The 19,839-nt window shown below is 32.6% G+C and overlaps 1 protein-coding gene across 4 annotated transcripts; it reads left to right on the forward strand.

The window, feature by feature from the left end:
* The first annotated feature begins 24 nt into the window (after nt 1–24).
* On the forward strand, nt 25–19,813 carry LOC124353041 (isopentenyl-diphosphate Delta-isomerase 1-like). Of its 4 annotated transcripts, XM_046802838.1 has the most exons (3): nt 27–120; nt 3,193–3,419; nt 16,519–19,813. In XM_046802838.1, the coding sequence occupies exons 2-3, from the start codon at nt 3,409–3,411 to the stop codon at nt 17,273–17,275; spliced, it is 768 nt and encodes a 255-aa protein (XP_046658794.1). In that variant the 5' UTR covers nt 27–120; nt 3,193–3,408; the 3' UTR covers nt 17,276–19,813. The 4 variants fall into 4 exon arrangements, with proteins under 4 accessions (XP_046658796.1, XP_046658794.1, XP_046658797.1 ...); XM_046802840.1 differs by lacking the exon at nt 3,193–3,419 and having other exon boundaries at nt 25–120; XM_046802841.1 differs by lacking the exons at nt 27–120; nt 3,193–3,419 and adding an exon at nt 10,800–10,871.
* The last annotated feature ends 26 nt before the right edge of the window (nt 19,814–19,839 follow it).

Genomic DNA, 19,839 nt, shown 5'->3' on the forward strand with positions numbered 1-19,839 from the left:
CCTCTGCATGTGACATCAGTTGTTCATGTCAACAGTTTCGGTGTTATATGCTTGCAATAGTTGATATGGATCTTGCAATCACCTTACACTTAAAAAAGTCTTACGGAATACTTTACTCAGGTAAGGGTCAATTTTCGATATATTCTTGATCTATTAATGGATTACAGGAAGAATATTAGGTTGCACCCAAAGATTACAAGACGGATGTATAATACCATTGGTAAATATTTCTGGGAGATTGAGATATCCAAGAGGTTTAGGAAAGGGCTAACCCCACAAAATTTTACTCCCCCAAAAAAATAACAACACCTTAAACCATTCTTTCAGGTCAGTGAAGTGTTGATCCTCTGATAATTCGTCAAAGTATGTTTTGTTTTCTCAGCCGTTTTTGTGAAAAATTAGGCTGTACACCCCACTTAGCACATATGGCAGTTGCTTCTTCAATCATATTTTAAAACAGCATCGGGGCTCAACTACATTTAAGATTGTATCACCTGAAAGATCATAAGCCTGCATTATGTTAAGTGATTCGGTTTTGAGTGATTTTGAAGCAACATTACCATGTTTCAGAATGTGACATTGTATCACTAGTAGTAAAACAAATTGAAAATTGTCTAATGCCTTTTTGAGTCCAATAGCTTTGTTTCTGTCATTTGCCTCCTTACTTGTCGAAATTATGGTTGACAAAGCCTTCAAAACGTCGCAAAATCTTTCTTTGAGCGCATAAACTGCATTGTGTGTCCTCGCCCAGGGAGTGGGGTTTAGAGTTTTCAAGGTAATGTTTGAATGATCTGCATTGGTTCTTTACATTTCCCATGTTCGAACCAAAAAAGTTACACACATTTTGAATAGTTTCAAAACATTGTGGCACATCTTTATTAACTTGTACAGCATCCTTCAAAACTAAATTTAAATTATGAGCTGCACAATTGACGAAGAACACACAATTGAATTGTTTGGATGTGGAGATTTGGGGCGCATGTATTTTCTGTGTACATATCACTCATTACACTTGTCTCTTCAAACCTTCGACTTCTACATTTAGGCTCGATGCACATTTGCGTATTTGCAAGTAGCGTGCCCGCCGCGGGCAAGCTGCGTGCGCTTGGCTTATTTTTTCCGTTAATACACACTACAGCGGGTTTTCGGCGTCTTCAGTCTCTTTGCACCTCCCAAGCAGTATGGATAGTCACAGACAACGTGTTGCATTTGCGTTTGCTGTGTATGATTATTTATACAATGACAAAAAGCGAAGTATGTGGGTGCATCCCTTTGTTAGTGCTCGTTTGTTAAAAGGGGCGTTTGTTACGCTTTTCCAAAATCTTCGTCGAGATGAGAAGAAATTTTTCAATTATTTTAGGATGAGTGTAGTATCATTTGATGAACTTGAAGCAAAACTAAACGACACAATCCAAAAGTAAAAGATACTAGATGCAGACTATCAATACCTCCTATTGAAATGTTAGCTGTTACTTTCAGGTAAGCATAACACTAAATATATAACAACTACAGCACGACCTGTCACATCCGGATCAATGTGGCGACAGACCGATCCGGGTGTGAATAAATTCCGTACATCACCAGACCATCTACAAATAGCTGTTAGAGGCCTGAAATAGCTAACGGTTGTTGGGTTTTTTTAAGTCTTTTATTTACGTTTATGATGTTTTAGGCATATAATATAATATAGGATGTGACAGGTTGTACTGTATTACCGTATGATTTAAATATGTGTAACTGTCATTTTAAGCTACAAATAACTCTAAACAGAAAAAATGTTCAAAAACTACTTTTTTATTTCCAAAATTAACATTGTTGTTTCTTAATAAAGACTTAATTTAATAGGCGATTGTAGAAAACAAGCATTTGATTGAATATACTATTCAAACTGGAGTAGATAGATTGATAAAGAGTCTAGGTCGTCTGCTATTCAATTCGGAACTATTCAATTCATTTTATAAGTGAAATTACTTTTAATTAAGTTGTCACACTTTATTGATTATAAATGGAAGATGTGAGAACTACTATGCATTTTCCTGGTAAAAATATATAACTTTAAGGGACTTAAAAATGTGATGGACATAAATTGGGGAGAATCGTGAAGAAATATTTTCTTTTATTGAAAATAGTAAAAACAAAAATTTAGTATTTGTATTGCAGTATTTGTTAAACTAAAATAATACTGCACTTACTTACAACATGTTTTACAAATGAGTTAGCCTGTAAAGATTCTATCGAGGCTAATTGTTGAATACTCGCTACCAAAAATGTCCATGGAGTCTCCGTAATTTGAGTTCAACTGACGAAGACCTGTAAGTGAAAGTGTGGTGTAAGAGGGACCTGACGGAGAACCAGATGGGATTGCTGCCATATCCTGTACCTGACAAATGAGATGTAGAAGAACAACTTGTTGGAGCTGCAGAAATGGTGGATGATTTTGATAGGCTCCTGTACGCTCAAGTGGATCTATAACGCATTATCAATTTCATGACTTCACATCTAAATTCCAGTTTGTGATCTAGGGACAGACTTTTAACGGTTAGGAATGATGGAATCAAAAAATGACTTGTCATCATTAGGTACTTCTACAGTAGAAGTTGGTGCCTTATTCATAAACTTAATTAAGGTTTTTTCAATTATTCTCCGTCGTTTAGCTGCTGATATTTTTTTTCTAAATTATCTGAAGGATCATCTGTAGGTGTCTCACTTGTCGGCTTGGTCAGAAGAATTTGTGTGTGGAGAATAAAATACTGTCATCGTTATTGTCCATTTTCATTTTCCTCCTCTCCACTATGCTGTTTTTCAGTTGTACCGCTTTCTTCTATTGTCTGTTGCAGAAAAGACAGCAGTCGTGCATACAGATAACGTCTTCCGGACAAAGCTCCCTGTCCAGATTTGTTTGTCTTTCTTTCTCTCTGTTTTCTTGTAGTTGTCGATGATTATTCTTCCAACGCTTCATTAGCTTTTTGCCTAAAACAAACACAATTTAAAAAATACAATTACATTTAGTTCGTTAGGGGCCACTGTGTGTATACATTGGTGTTTTAAAATTCCTTAGACTATATTACCCTATACTGAAAATTACATTATACTTTTGAAAAATAGTGCTATGGCTACTCAGATTGTTAGTTTTAATCATGCGATATATAATTTGGGTTTTTCATAAATTGATACGGTTTCTTTTATTTTCAGATACTTAGGCAGTGGGGTGCACAATGATTGACCTTCACTATCAGTACAGGCTTGGACACTCAACGATTTGCAAAATTGTCTGAAAAGTGTGTGGGGCAGTGTGGGAAAGTCTTGGTGAAAGAGTGTATTCCGGAATTCTCAGAGCAAAGATGGTTGGAAACTGCCGAAGGATTTCAAAAGGAGGCGAATTTCCCAAAATTGCTTGGGGCGCGTTAGATGGGAAGCACGTACGTATCGTGAAACCAGACTTAGCTGGATCACAATTTTTCAACTACAAAAAAATTTCACTCGATAGTACTATTTGTTGTAGCTGATGCTTACTACCAGTTCAGTTACGTTGAAGTTCGATCTTGTGGACGGGAATCAGACAGCACAATATTTGAAAAGTCTAAATTAAACATTTTGTTGAATAACAATGGAGCTTGCATTCCGAAAGGAAGACCTCTGCCTGATACAGCGGAACCAGTAATGCCTTTCACTTTCCCTGGAGATGAGGCATTTAGTCTGCCTGAACACATCATGAGACCATTTACTGGTACTTTTCTTTCTCACAAGAAGCGGGGTTTTCAATTATCGTCTTTGTCGAGGTAGACGTTTTGTGGCATGCGCATTCGGCATTCTCACCAATAAATGGAGAATATTTCAAAGACCCATGAATGTTGACTTGAGTCTGACAATACTCATTGTCAAGTGTTGTTGCGTGCTTCATAATTTTGTGCGTCAGAGAGATGGTGTCATTTTTAAAGACCACATTAAGCGTGCAAGGTGTGTTTGATATAAACAATGATGTTCCGGCTGTACAATGGGGTAAACCACTAAATGCTAGAAGAAACGTTTTAGCAGATTATTTTGTTAGCAGTGGTTGGAAGTCTACCATGGCAAGATATGTACATATAAGTTTACATAAGGGGTTTTTTATGTACCCCTGTTTTTTTATAAGGGGTAACTAATATTTTTTTGAACAATATTTTGTTAAGTCTTCACTTTGTAAATGTTAGCACTAGCATATTCATAAATAAACTAATTACAACAGCTTACGGTGTACGTGTATATTACATTAAAAACCTGCCTTACGTGGCATGAACAAATACCACGATGAGACAAATAGTCACTTTATCTGTTTAACACTAGTGCCACTATATTCATTGCTCGGCGCCCAGCCCAATTTTGATATTGTAATTTCTGTAGAAAAACTGTTAAAAATAGAATATAGATCCAAACCATAAATATGACATAAGTTTTTTTACATTAAATTATTTTAGGATAAATTTGTAAAACTTACCTATTTCATTTTTTTTATTTGTCGGATTTCTCATTTTATTCTCAAACGGAAGATTTTAAATAACTAACAACAGTGTAATGTCTATAGCCCTTTTCAAAACTATTCTCTAGTAGTTATGTTCATTCTTTAAGTTAGTCTCCAATGCCTCATCAACTGTGCCATCCACTCGCCATATTTCACAAAGTAGACAAGATTTTTGTGATGTTCTTAATCCTCATGAAAATACGGCCTTTTAAATGCTGCCAGTAACATAGTCTCCCATGATTTTAATTTTCCTGATGTCCTTTTCTCTGGAAATAACCAGAATGGTTGGAAATCTAATGGTAAACGTAATCTAATTTAGACGAGTAACATAACCAAGAACGGTTAGCTTAAGATCTGATATTACCTGTGAATTATAATAATTAACAGAAAAACATCTCTTCTGAGCATAATCTCTTGGGACCGGTCCGGGACGTAGTCAGGGTCCTTATGTCTTTCTTGATCCTATGGTCTATTATCACAGCAGGGAATTCGTAATCTCCCTTGTTGAATATAAACGCAAAACAACGTTGTACAGATAGGCAGTCAGTAGCAGTCATGGAACACACAGCTGCTTAGCTAATTTCAAATATTCAGTGTTATTTCTTGCATTATATTTTAACTAGGCTATATCAAAGTTTAGTATGATCTTTTGCGAAACATCTATTTTAAAATATACCTTATTTTAACTTTGTTACAGTATTTTGTAAAATAAGATTTAAATGTAATCATATCGTAAATAGCTTTTATAAGTCCTGAGGTATATTGAGAGAAACTAGTAAGCTCGAGATAATTAACGTACCACCATTTTATAGACTTTCAAAAATAGTTTAACATGATAAAAAAAGTTTAATGTAATTTACGGAAGGGATGTACGTCATAGCGTCACTTACCTCATTATCTGGAAAATCATTGGTGTTGTTACTCGTATTAGCACTTTCTGTGTCCGGTTCCGGTGTTATGATTGTTTCTAATGACGCTTTTAGAACATCTTGAGTATCTTTGCCACAGCCTGAAAAATGTTTAAAAGATTAACATTAAAAAAAATATATAACAAGTAGTTGTAAAACATTGTTTGTTGATATTACTCTTGTTTTAATACAAACACAATTAATAATATAAACACTTTTGCGATAGAACTTTGTTTTGCGGTGATAAAAGCCAAAACTACTTATGCTTTGTTTACATAATATACGTATATTCTACTTACCCTCGACAGAACTATCATCGCCACTTGAACTCTGGATGTAGAAGCAGAACTTGTAGAACTATTATATCTGTGTGTGTGTATTAAGAGATAGGGATGTCCTTAAGACAACTGTTTTTCGAAAGATAACACACACAGGAAAATATTTAAATTATCATTCCAATTCCAACCATCAAAAATCTGTCAAAGAAGGAGTAGCCTACTCGTTGTTTGATAGAGCAAAGAGCTTGTGCTCAGATAAAGATGGACTAAAAGAAGAATTTAAGAAAATTGAATCGGATCTCAGAAGCAATGGATACCCTCAATTAGTAATTAATAAGTGCAAACGAACCAGAAGAATCATTCCTGAGTCAGAAAAACAGAATTTTGATAAATTTGCGTTTATGTCAATCCCTTATGTGCCGGGATTATCGGAGAAAATTAGAAGAGTAGGTAGAAAGTACAACATTAGAACCGCGTTTAAAACACACAACACTCTTAGACAAAGTCTCGTAAAAACAAAACCAAAAAATGGCACACAGGATTCCAAAAACTGTGTTTACAGTAAAAAATGTAGCTGCAATAGGGAATACATAGGCGAGACAAAAAGACCACTAAACGTAAGGATAAAAGAACACAAAGAAAACACGAGAAAGGGTTTCACAGAAAAGTCAAAAATTGCACACCATTGTTGGTCCGAAGACCATCATATGAATTGGGATGAAGCCCACATAATACATCGGGAACCACATTTCTTCAAAAGGAAATTAATTGAGGCAACATACATTAAATTGGCAGACCAACCAATCAGTCAACCATCAGTCGAGATTAGGCCGCTTTGGTTGCCAATTCTAAAAAAATGAACTAAAGAGAAAACCAAAAGTATCAAACGGATCGGATATTTGTAATAAACCAATGCGGAGTCACAATATGGTTTTAAGAAGTTCATCTCGCATGAACCAACAATAACGAAAGGGCCCATTACTGTCCCCCTTCCCTTGTATTTCCGCCATCTTGTTTTAGCCAGCCGTCACGATTACCATTGGCTAGTCCCTCTGGTCAGTCGTAGGTGGTTAGTGGACGAGTGAAGACGTATTGTGACCTGTATTCCGTAGTTTAGTTTTAATGATTAGTATTTGGTATAGTTTTTGTGTTAAGTGCATGTCTTTAGAGTTAGTGAAGTTGACAAACAACATGTAGGTTGTGATTCCTGACTTAGGCGTGCCACAACGCTTTAGTAAGATTTGTTTATTTTAACCTAGTTTGTAATTATGTATTAGGTTAGTTCTTTACCTGAAGAAGAGATCAGATTGCAGATCTCGAAACGTAGTGTTACTGTTTTCTTGTTTCACTGAACGATGGAAAATGTCCGGAAAAATCCTGTTTCCTTCACAATCCTTCCATCGTCAAAAATAACCTTCAAACAAAGAATTTTGTTTACCAAATTAATTTGTTTTGATCAAATATCTTCTTTTTTATAAGATTTCTTATCATAAATGTATAAATAAAAATCTTATAAATAGTCTCATATTTTCGAGTTCAAGAGAAAACTAGAGAATGCGGTTTTGAACAAATAATAATTGCACTGAGACGCAAGTTTGCTGCAACCCTAATTTTTTCTTTTTATGAGTTGGGGGCTCCAAACCCCGGGAGCTGATCCAGCTTAGATACGCCCCTAGGTAAGTTACAACTCGTGAATCTGGGGGGAGCTATGGAATACTCCTTATGGAATGGGAAGTCCGAGGATTCACCTCCGTTAATTAAAATTATACACCTTAAAACACATGTTTACGCATTTTGGAGTCTACAATCAACTTCTATGCAAAGTGTAAACGTATATATATATATATATATATATATATATATATATATATATATATATATATATATATATATAGTTTCCATGTATATATATATTCCATTCTTTCTGGCACAGTTTATTTATTAACACCATATACACACTTTAAAATATTTGTGGAGTGGTCATGGACCCCTGTGACCCCTCCCTTTAAAATCCGTCACTGGTGTTAATAAACTGTGGCGGGAAGAATGAAATTTTAAATCTCAATTTGAAGGAAAGCAAAGGGGTTTTTTAAAATCTGGCTTACGTTTCCCCATGGTTTACTTTGGTAAGAAGAAACAGCAGGTACCGGTACATTATATTATTCTGCAGACTATTTTTGGTCATGCGTATTCTCCATACATATACTTAACTTTGTAGAGATTGTAAGTGCAGGAAAGAAGATCATGACAAACTATGTTTAATCTTTGAATGTAAATTAACAGATAAGATGTGTAGAAAGTTAATACTTTGTACATTAACTAGGTAATCTAAAAGTTAGATTCGCAGAGCATATTCTATCAATATAATACTGGAATAACTTAGAAATATATAACTTTGTTGTTCGAGATATTTCGATATAATTCTGCGTTTAAGAATTGATCATCGAATTGACCAAGCCAATTAGAATTTGGTCAAGCCGAGAATGAATTTAAAATAGTTTCTCTTCCTTTCAGACCACTATAAATTTGAAACATTTTCATAAAAATGTTGAAGCTTGCGTCTTAATTTATTCTATATCTTTTTGGTATGTGAATAATTAATAGACTATTATTATCTAAACATTGCAATTCATTTGACAAAGCGAAACATATATAATCTAAGTGTGCTAAATTGAATTGAAATCATTCATGTTTAGTATGATTAACTATTATATAACAAAAATTGTATGTTGTAATTTACATGTAGATATCAATTTTGTAAATTTTGCATATTATAATGTTGACTTTTGTGAGCCTGTCTTGGTTTCAAACCAATAGCCGAGAAGGAATTTAAAATCGTATCTCTTGCCTTTCAGTCCGCTAAAATTGTGAATAAATTTCATAAAAATGTTGAAGACGTAAATTTATTCTCTACCTTTTTGACATGTGAATAATTAATACACTATTATTATCTAAATGTCGCAATTCATTTGACAAAGCGAATCATACATAATCTAAGTGTGCAAAATCTCAATTCATCAACAGTCTCTTCTAAATTGATAGGCTTGTCATTCAAGTGAAAATTGAAACTTTTAAACACACTATGTGCGTCATAATGTGACATAATTATATTAAGGGGATTCACCACTGAAAATAAGGAAAAAAATGAAATTTTCAAAAAAAATTATGGTTGCCTGTAAAGTCGGTTTTACGGGCGAAGATTTTACGTGACAACGTCTTTTTCTCGGTAGAATATTTATTGATATGAATATTATTAAATTGCAACAATAGGAACAAGGAATTGAATGAAAATAAGAATTGCACAAATTTTAAACTATTAGAAATATATTTTGTTTACTAAAACATTGTACATAATTTGAAATTAATTAAAATTTGTTATTGTAAATGGTAAAGTTGAATAAAACATTTACTAAAATTGGAATTTGAAATTCTTGCTAAACACAGTTAAATTCTAACTCCGCGCGTGGTGATTGGTCGGTTTAGTTCGTTTGTTTGGTCGCACTGTTATGACAGGTTAGAGGTTATAATTTGTTATTTTAAATGTTTGACTAGCAATACGCGCTGTTTTCTTCTCAATCGACTGAATTACGATTGATTGCAGAGTGATTTAAACTAATAATTTACTTAACACTATCAACATTTGTCAATAGTATGACATAACCTATAAACTCAGTTTCTCAACTTTTGTGTCAATCTAACAATTAATCAATCAATCATAGTTTACGATAATGAAATATCAGTGTACAATTATTTACCTTTATTGTTGTAGTTGTTGTAAATGACGAATCTAAGCACTCCACATTTTCACGAAATAAACATAGTTTCTTCTGCTTTATCCCGTGCGGCGGACCCCACAGTTATCTGCTTTATCCGTGCGGATCCCGTGCGGCGGACTCACTGGACGGGCATCGTAAACGTTACCGGGCGTTACACTTTTTCATGAGTGACTCCGAGCCGCAACCTAATTTAAGACGTTGTCACGTCAAAAGTTTTTTTTTTTTACTAAAAACATCATAATTTATTTTATATATTTCATTATAAATATGTAAACCAGATATTTAAATCTAGTTTAATACGCATATCAATCATTGTACTGTTTTTATTTTCATTACTCGCTATGCTGAAGAAGAAGATGTAGTAATGGAATAAAAACAAAACAATTTGTGTTCTGTCATCTGTCATTCTACTGTTGAGTTTCAGGCTGTTTGTTTTGATTTGAAGTTTAGTTCATTTTTATGCCATGAAATATGGCAAGAGTCAAGAATACAAAAAAAAAATGTTGCTAGAAGAAATAAGGGACAAATATTGCAAAAAAGCGGTATGAGGTGCAACCTGCAACCTACGTCACCGACCGAACTCTGTTTTATTTTACAATTTATATATATATATATATATATATATATATAAATTTTATTGAACACTGACTGACATAATAATATGACCTAATATTGATGTATAATACAACCTTTTGACCTAATATATTGTACAAATTTATTTCAGAACAATAAACTAAAAAATATACGTGATATATTAGTGTTGAACCTACGTTTACTTTTATTGCAGTTTTCCAAAAGTTTGAATTTCCATAAAATTTTAAGACAAAAATCGATATATCTTGGGAACTAATTGAGATAGAAAGTTCATATTTTTACCACATACGGTATTAAGTAGATCTTTTTTTCTAAATATTTAGGTAGAATTAGACTTTAGGTATATATGATGAATAGAAACATAATTTTTTATATATGCATGTTTTTTTTTTTAAGTCTAAAGTTTACTAAATTATTTTATTAAAACGAATAATGCTAACATGATAAATTCTACCTAAATATTTAGATTAGATCCATATCTTCAAAATTAGACCATGAGTAGTGCAATATGTTGGATAGTTTCTTAGATATATCAATTTTAAATATGGCCTGAAAAACCCCCGTTTTTATTCGCTAGTAGGCTGTATGTGACAACTATTTGGCCGTTTTATATTTTTGTATTTTTTGTTAGCCTACTACACACTAGAAAAAAAATGGTTAAGCTATTTTTTATTGTGTATTTTTAAAAAAGTATGTTTTCAGTGGTGAATCCCCTTAACAGCAACATATGTTTTGGCACAGCATTTACTAAGACCCTATCACTAAAGTTTCAGTTCAGCCGAAGCCTAATCTCAAATCCAGCTTGATTTACTAAAATGTGAGTGCTTGTTTCTGTTTTCCTGTAGTGGAATCTTTTACATACGAAATAATACTTTACATATACACATTGTTATTTTATGGCGTTATTGGCTAGAAATTAAAATTAGAGACATTGTAGCTGATGTGTGATCAGTTGTTGGTTAGTCTACAGACGTAGCAAATTTATTTCGTTATTCTAAGTCAGCTGTGAAAACACTTGAATTGAAAAATCAGAAAAATGTCAAACCAATCTAGATTCTAGAAAGTGTAAATGTCTCTGATTTAGGGGCTCTGTAAACTGTAGAATTTAAGAATTAATAGAGAAGTGGAGATAACTATTCAATAGAAAACTGTGGGTGGCTGATTTTGTTATTTGTTTTATATTTACGAGAGAACAACATAGGAATTAAGGTAGGTTTGCTCCGCTGTCATACAATAGTCTTCAGTCCAAAGTATGTAATGTATCGAGTTGGTTATGTTATTGCTGCATTTTTATAACTGAGTAAAATTCAGATAATATAACATATTTCAGATTGATGTCTCCAATTAAGAACAAATATTTAGACTGGGAATATAAAACATATAATTTGTATTCATTTAGGTAATGGATAAAAGAATTTTTATATGCATACAAGGAATACAGGAATTAGAACTGCAAAGTACAGAAATCCATTTAGCTATATATGTAATTAATAGAAAACAGTATCAGTGAGGTTAACAGCCAGGGGAGGGTACGATAAGCGAACCCGGTTTTTTATATCATAATTGGCAAACGATATTACTTAACCATAACCATCGATATAATCAATTGATACTGATTAATTATTTTGAACAGTTAACTTAAATAATCCATATCAACAGTTGTAAACACTTTCAAATAATACACGTAAGGTAATATTTCAATTTTACATAAGTAACATTTGATCATTAAAAATAGCAGTCAATTTTAGAAAAATGCACGACATTGCTTTGAAAAATGACATATTTTAAGTGGTTTCAACATGTTGGACTCATACCGAAAAACCCATTATGTGAAGTTTGTGGGAAAGAAACAACTGTAACTGTGAGAGGAGCAAATATGGTTATCTTCAGTTTTCCTAATTTTTGTTATAATAATTTGTTTAATCACTGTAAATATTAAATTAATATTTTAATATAAAACATATGATTGTTATTGAGGACTATACTTTTATATCGATTGATGGTCTAGGATTTGATATACGAATATTAGGTATCTTCGATATGAAAAAACCAGGTCCGCTTATCGTACCCTACCCAACAGCCAGAGTAGCCAATCAAAATGTCAATCTTATTAAGTACTATAGTGCCTGTTCTGAACAAAAATATATATTGTTCTAAGAGGTGTAAATGACAAAATGTTTTTTAATACGTTTGAAATGTAAATTTGTGGTCGTATTTGTTTACTATGCTCTCGATATCTATGATTTTCAGCATTATCTGCTCCTGATAGTTTATGTAGTGTTCTGTGGTCAGAATATAACCGTTCTGTGCAGTAGCGTTCACTGCCATATGAATGACCACGTCTATTTCTCATGTTATTCTAATACCATCAATTAGTTTGCAAGGTCATTTACGTGTTTGGTTGTGGATTACATGAGGAGTTATAATATAAGGAAATTAATTTATTCCTTTTTAATAGTTCATATTTTTTTCATAGTGAGAGCATGAGTTCATAATGTTTTATGGGTTTTATAATGGGTCAAATCCCCTGATTTCAGCATTACTGTTATTTAACATATCCAAAAATTCATTCCACTTCCATAACAAATTGATTTTAACATTATTTCATTTTTTAGCTAGTTTCTTTTAAGTTATATTAAAATTTCTTATGGCTTGAAATGCCAAATCTGAGCTCTTTGTGGTGACTCGTTCTCACGCACAGGTTTTTGTAGCTCATGTGTGAATATTTCTCTAATAATTAAACTAGAAATAAAAATTTATTTTACACATATAGGCTACATAAAAAACCAAATATTAAATTTATTTATATATTTTTTAAAGACAATGAATATATTAATATTTATCTTATTGTTAATTTTTTTTAGAATAAACAATTTTGATTTGTTTGAAAAGATGGCATAACGGCTGACGTCAGCAGCAACCAATACGAGGTTAACTCTCGATCATAACAAGACCATGTTACGGTCGTAATTAGAACAATGAAATATTTCTTTACACGAGAAAAGTAATTCCACTTTTAATGCTTAATAACTTTATTATTTGTCATTTGCACTCCTTGAAATCTTTCATTGTTTTGTTCAGGAATACGATAGAAATAGGTTAATAATGCAAAACTCTCCTTTTGCCACTCTGGCCCTTAAGTTCACAATTACCTACAAACTGAGTTAGAATCTGAGAGATCTGCATTCCTCACATACCATACACTACTCAATCATATCTATTGTATGGTGTGGCAATAGAGGGCAGTACATGAAAACAAACAAAATCCTACAAAAGGGGGGGGGGTTTAATAAGCGGCCTACACTTAATTGTTATTATCATTGAACGATTCGGTATATTGTAGCCCAACTTCGATATTAGAAAACGCACATTGCAGATCACTTTTGACATCCAGTTTTGCTTGATTTGTGACTGTAAATAAGCATATGTTGAAAATCCAGGCTCACAGACGTGTGTGTATGAAAATTGTACTAACAACTTTGCATCTTCCAAAGCATCTTGAGGGAAACTGGAGGATAACTCAAAAAAAAATATTCAATACCTATGTTTTGGAATTCCGCTTTTGTGGGAGAGTTACGTTTACGTCGATTGGCTGGTCCTGAATGTGGTCAGGAAGTACACCCACATTGATTTTAAGTGTATCTCATGTCAATTTAAAATGCCAGTTAAAACAGTCTAACATAACATCTGGAAAATATTGTCCAATTTAATTTTTAAGTTACACCAATGCCTTTATAGGCCTATAAGGTTTTTAAAATAGTTTATAAATTGCAGCGGTACATATATCTTCAGATCAGCTTTCTCATTCTCCTTTCAAAAACTTCCAGTTCAATAGACTGCTGCTCTTGAAGTTAGGAAATAGATTCTTGTTTTGAAGTATTGCTAAGAGACATTATTATCATTCATATTTTTGTAGCTTTTCACCTTCTTTTATCTTAAACTTTTGTTCAGTTATCAGAATAATTTTTTAATTTTACCCATAAGTCCTCTTGAAACTTGTTAAACTTATTAGAGTGCAAAGTTTGACAATTTCTCTGTAATCTAGTTGTTATGTTGGTAAAAACTACATGGTATTTGTTCTTAGGGGGAACTGATCATAAATATCAGTCTTTTAATGTTTTAAGAAGTTATTAGGCATATGTGGCCGTTGTCATAACTATTATATTTAACATCTGTTGACAGAAGATGGATGGAGATAAGTACTTATTATTATGTTCATGCCTCGTACCCATTTGGCAAAATGTAGATGTTTTCTTGTATTTTGTTGTATTATTGAATATTCTGTTTGTTATCATACTGTTATGATACTATACAGTAGATATTCAAAACTGGATACAATAGAAATATTTGCTAAAATTAAACAAATAAAGCTTTTGTGTTTAATAATGTACAAGTTTATGAACTTCTGTTTTACATTTCCTTCCATTAAATCAAAATGTCCTTGATGGCTAAGTAAATCTATGAATAAATTCCTTTTTTATGTTGTTTTGCATTATGTAGGAAATGGACAGTTTTGTTGAATGATTCAAATTAAACTCGGATTCTAGCTGTATTGAACCAGAGGTAGTGGTAAACTTTTGTTAACCTGACATAACTGTTTGGGCAATGGAGAGACGAATTTACTAGCCTAAAGGCCGGTATCGACAGTGCGAGGCTGCTCGCTGCGAATGCCTCGTGCCATCTGCCTCAGGGTGAGCTCTTCAGCTAGCAGCTAGTTTGTAACCACGAATGCTCACTGCGAGCACGCGAACCACCCGCATTCGTAGTGAAGACACTCAGGACAATATGTTTATTTTTTTCTAGAAATGCGCAGGTTGCTGCCGCTGATTTTATTGTGATGGCGACGATTATTAGGAAAAAAACAACAGGAAAAGCGACGTAAACCCCGAAGGTGGGTCAAAAAGATTTATCAAAATCGGTTCGAATATGGGAACAGACTCATAGAAGACGTGAGGTTCGAAGAAGACGTGCCAAATTTCTTGCGAATGTCCAAACAAGATTTTGAACATTTTATTACATTGCTAGAGCCTAATTGTCTGATCATTTCATAATTATCCATGATGACAGTTTCGTTGTGGAGGTTTGTTGGTTTGCAGTGCAGAATTGTGTCTTGTACGGTGCGAGGCAGACAGCGCAGGTATCCACTTGACGTGCAGCTCGGAGCGAGGCACCTTTGAGCACTGCTCTAAAACCGACAAGCACACGGCTCGCCTCACATTGTGCGACGCGAACGCCTCATAGCGAGCAATCCAGGTATCCACAGTCCGAGGCAAAGCCGAGCATTCGCGACGAGGCATTCGCAGCGAACAGCCTCGCACTGTCGATACCGGCCTTAAAAGTACCTTTATTGGTGTTCTGATCTGCATGTCTTTTTTAAATAAACTATTTTTCAAGGGTTATATTCTTCAATTTTCACCCAAAATGCAAATTTACATATAAATAATTACACATACAGTTTTTTAAATTATATAATTAAACAATAGAGGTAATTATTTATTAGCAATAAAGTTGGCTATTCATCAATATTACTAACAACATTTGACTTAATAATGCTATTTTACATTACATTTTTAATTATATTCATGTATTGTGGAAGAAAAACTTGAGCCCCAAATAAGTTTTATTTTTAATTTGTTTGTTTTATAATATACATGCAACATTTTAAGCTCTTACGTTAAAACATGTATGAGATATTGGGATTTTTGTATGGCCTCAAATTGAACTAAAATACACACAAATTTAAAGATCACAATATTATTTTTACTTAAAACCCATTGCAATGACTATGGGCCATGGAACAATTTTGCCTATGTAGCACACTATTAATATTCAATTGTTTTATGTAATAAATTGTATTAGGTTAGAGCAAAAAACATTAAAGCTCTTCCGTTGTATTAAAAGGATTAAAGAACAACCAATACTACTGTAATTCTTTTAATTAAAAACTAAATTTTTGACTAAAGTAGAATGAGTTTCATTTTATATCCAATTAATGTTAATTGTCTGCTAAATTGATATGAAGATATTTATACTTTTTGAAACTAATCAAACATATTCTTCAGCTATATCATTACTGATAATTCATCAGTTATGAACTCAAATCAAAAAGTGCTGGAATAGCAATGATAACTTTACTCATTATTATAAAACAGTCAATTTTTAAATGAAACTTCATTGTGTTAAGATTTGTATTTTTCTGAGTAAATGATTATTTTCGTGAAATACACTTACTCTTCAGAAATTAGTAATGTTCATAGTTAATAGTAATTAGATTATCTACTACAATAAAACCTAAGTTATAATAAAACCTATTATATTCACTTTGATGGATTATTATGCCTTATAATGGGATTTAGTTCAATTTCTACTTATGCATTAATTTTCTTACATTTATACTATTTATAATACTCTCTATTTTGCAAATTATATTACACAATTAATTCTTTTCCTTTTTGCTGTTGCAGTTTTATTCTCAATAAGAAGCAAATGTTGTCCTCAGTGAGAGTTTCTGTAAGACGAGCAATGGCGACGAATGTAGCAAAGAAGATTGATCAGGTGCAGGGAGCTGCACTGGAGGAGTCATGTATTTTGGTTGACAACAGCGATAAAGTGATCGGGAGAGCGAGTAAACACGACTGTCACAAAGTTGGGCCTGACGGAAACATTCCTCTGCATCGAGCATTTAGTGTTTTCATATTCAATTCCAAAAATGAGATTTTACTCCAGAAAAGATCTGACATGAAAGTTACATTCCCAGGCTATATTACAAACGCCTGTTGTAGCCACCCGTTATTTGATGGTGAAGGTGAGACAGAAGAGAAGAATGCTCTAGGTATTCGGCTGGCAGCGCAGCGCAGGCTCCAGCACGAGTTAGGCATACCAAAACATGAAATAGACATTGATGCTTTGCAATATTTGACAAGGATACATTATAAGTCTGTTGGTGATGGTGTTTGGGGTGAACATGAAATTGACTATATACTTTTTCTATGTAAAGATGTGACTTTGAATCCGAACCCAAACGAGGTCAGCCGAGTGTGTTTTGTTCCTAAAAATGAGTTTAACACGTTTCTGAATAAGCTAGAAGAACCTATCACTCCGTGGTTTCGGCTTATCGTGGAAAACAGGCTCAGTAAATGGTGGGACAACATAAATGATCTAAAAAGATTTTATGATCATGGTAACATCAATACATTTGGCAGCACAAATTTTAATTTGTGATAATGTGATTTAAGTTCGGAACTGAGTGATGTAGTAACAAATTCTGCTAATGTTGGATCTAATATTTTTGCTATTTATGTTTAGTATCTTTAGCATTTGTAAGTTTATTTTTTTCAAAGTTCTTCATAATTTATCTTACAGAAATAGTCATTTCTTACATACAAGAAATGTTATTTTAGATTTCAAACATGATATAACTCAAAAGAAACGGGCTATTTGTAATAATTTTAAAACAATGAAGTGTGTTGTGTATTTGAAACTGTTTTTAAGAAAGGATAACAGGATCGGACATTTGCCACGTTATAGTTTATAAAAATTATAACACAACGTTTTGAGGATTGGAATCTATCCTCTGGTATTAATACATACAACAATAATGAGCAGAAAGAAGTATTTTTAACAGAACTGTTTAACAGAGTTTATTATATTATTTTTGTTATCTTATTGTAAGCTTCATTCTACTCTGTCCAAATGTTCATTGCCTGCTAAAACTAAGTGCTATTCAGTTTAATGTGCCTTATCAGGTAGGAATGTAGCATTTGTTGGAATAGTTTAAATAAATGGACATTTTGGTAAATGAAAATATGTTGCTATCAATCTTTTCACTGTATTTTTAAAAACCCATAAATAAAGAATACATTTAAAATATAGAAACTGATTGTAGATTTGGTATCACACAGTGACAAATACACTAGATCCAATTTTGCATTTCCAAGTTTTACTTCGAAATGATTGTTTATGGCAGGGGAAAGTTGGTAAGTCCAGGTAATCTTTAGTCAAATATGTCTTTACAGCTTAGGCCAAGTAATCACTTTGGACTATTATCGCAGTAATAGTAATTATTCATGCAATCTTCTGTTTTGTCAACTATTTCTAAATGTGGATGTTGTAACATTTATATTGTATAATTAGAGATTAACATGCCTATTAATTATCTTATGTGTAGTCGCATCTGTCGGCTACCTCTAGCGTACATGAAAGTCTGTAACCAACCAATACTCGGAAATTTAGATCTGTGATAGATGTTGATCTGGTTGTTAAATTATTTGCTTGTTCTGATAAAACTACTGAGTGATGTCTCAACATCAAGTTTTTTTTTTTTAAACCAAACAAAATTCCCAAAATGTTCTTGAAATTTGATTAAACGACAAAAATATTGCAACTTAGGAGTGACATAGGTTGCCCCAAGGAACTAAATTTTACCAAAAAAAGAGCACTTTTTATTTTTTTAACACTATTTGAGGAATGAGACATAATTTATGCAGTTCATTATATCGCACCAAATCATTTAGCTATGTGCTGCTGCAGTTATAGCATCTTGTACATAGCAGAAAGTGACTGAAATATGAACTTAGAGTAGCTGGAATATACTGGGGGTTCACAGTATTATTTAACCTGCCAAAGAAGAATAGACTGACTGATCTTTATCCTACCCAGGCCAGGATAAAGAGTCACTGCATCAGATTTTAGAGTACTTAGAGATGGTTAGGCCGTAAATAGCATCCTTACTGACAAAATTTAATTTAGCTATTTAGAGAAATTAACATAACAGGAATAGCTTTAACAAGCTTTTAAAAAGGATTCAGATAGTAGAAACTGTGTTTGTTCAATACTATTGTTTTAGATTATCTCTCTGAAAAAATAATACATGCATGATCATGTGAGGACAATGTATGTGAAATGTTCTATCATGAATATAGAAATTAATTGTACATTACTTTTAACCTACATGTGCTATGAGTTGCATTACATTAGAATAATCGGATGATGTTCATCAATTGATGTGTTTCACATAGCAAATAAAAAATATCGTTCTTACATACATACACACACATTTTACATATTTTAATTCTTTGACAAATTTGTGGACTGAAAAAGAAAAAATAGAGAACAGAAACATTTCATTTGATTTTTTCCAAGTTGTTCAAGATATGTGACAACAATGATGATGGTTAGTATATTTTGGTTCTTTCTACAAAACAGACATAAGATTATATTTTAATAAATATTTATATCTTCATAGACAACAATTTCTTGCTGTAACCATAGTAACAGTCTAGATTTTTAGTAAGAATGACCAGCAGTTAAGAGGGTTAAGCTGTTATATTTATATGCAGTTAATAATTTTATGGAAGACAATAGATTTGTTTTTAAGAGTAATTTTATGGTATAAAATTAACAGTATAATACTATATAACGGATCATGCACATGGAGAGTGTAAATGATGGTAAAGCTCTTACAAAATGTTGTGTCTGTACAAGCTTGTGGTTTTGATTTTCTGTATTATTTATTTTAGTTGATTATAAATATTCATGTATCATAGATTATATTGTTTATTACACGCAGCACCATACCTTTTACCAATTTAAATCTTGTGGGCTGTAACTTTTAGTTGTGATTTTAGTATACTAAATCATTTTTACTGAAGTATTAAAATATTTGTTGTTTTGTTATTTTTAATGTTTTTGAAGTTGTAATCTACTTAGTAGTGATGTGTAAACATTTATATTACTCAATATTAAAATGTTATTTTTTGATTTGTTTGATAATTATTTGACCTAGA

The sequence above is a fragment of the Homalodisca vitripennis genome, chromosome 1 (genome assembly GCF_021130785.1).
Source record: "Homalodisca vitripennis isolate AUS2020 chromosome 1, UT_GWSS_2.1, whole genome shotgun sequence".
NCBI lineage: Eukaryota > Metazoa > Arthropoda > Insecta > Hemiptera > Cicadellidae > Homalodisca > Homalodisca vitripennis.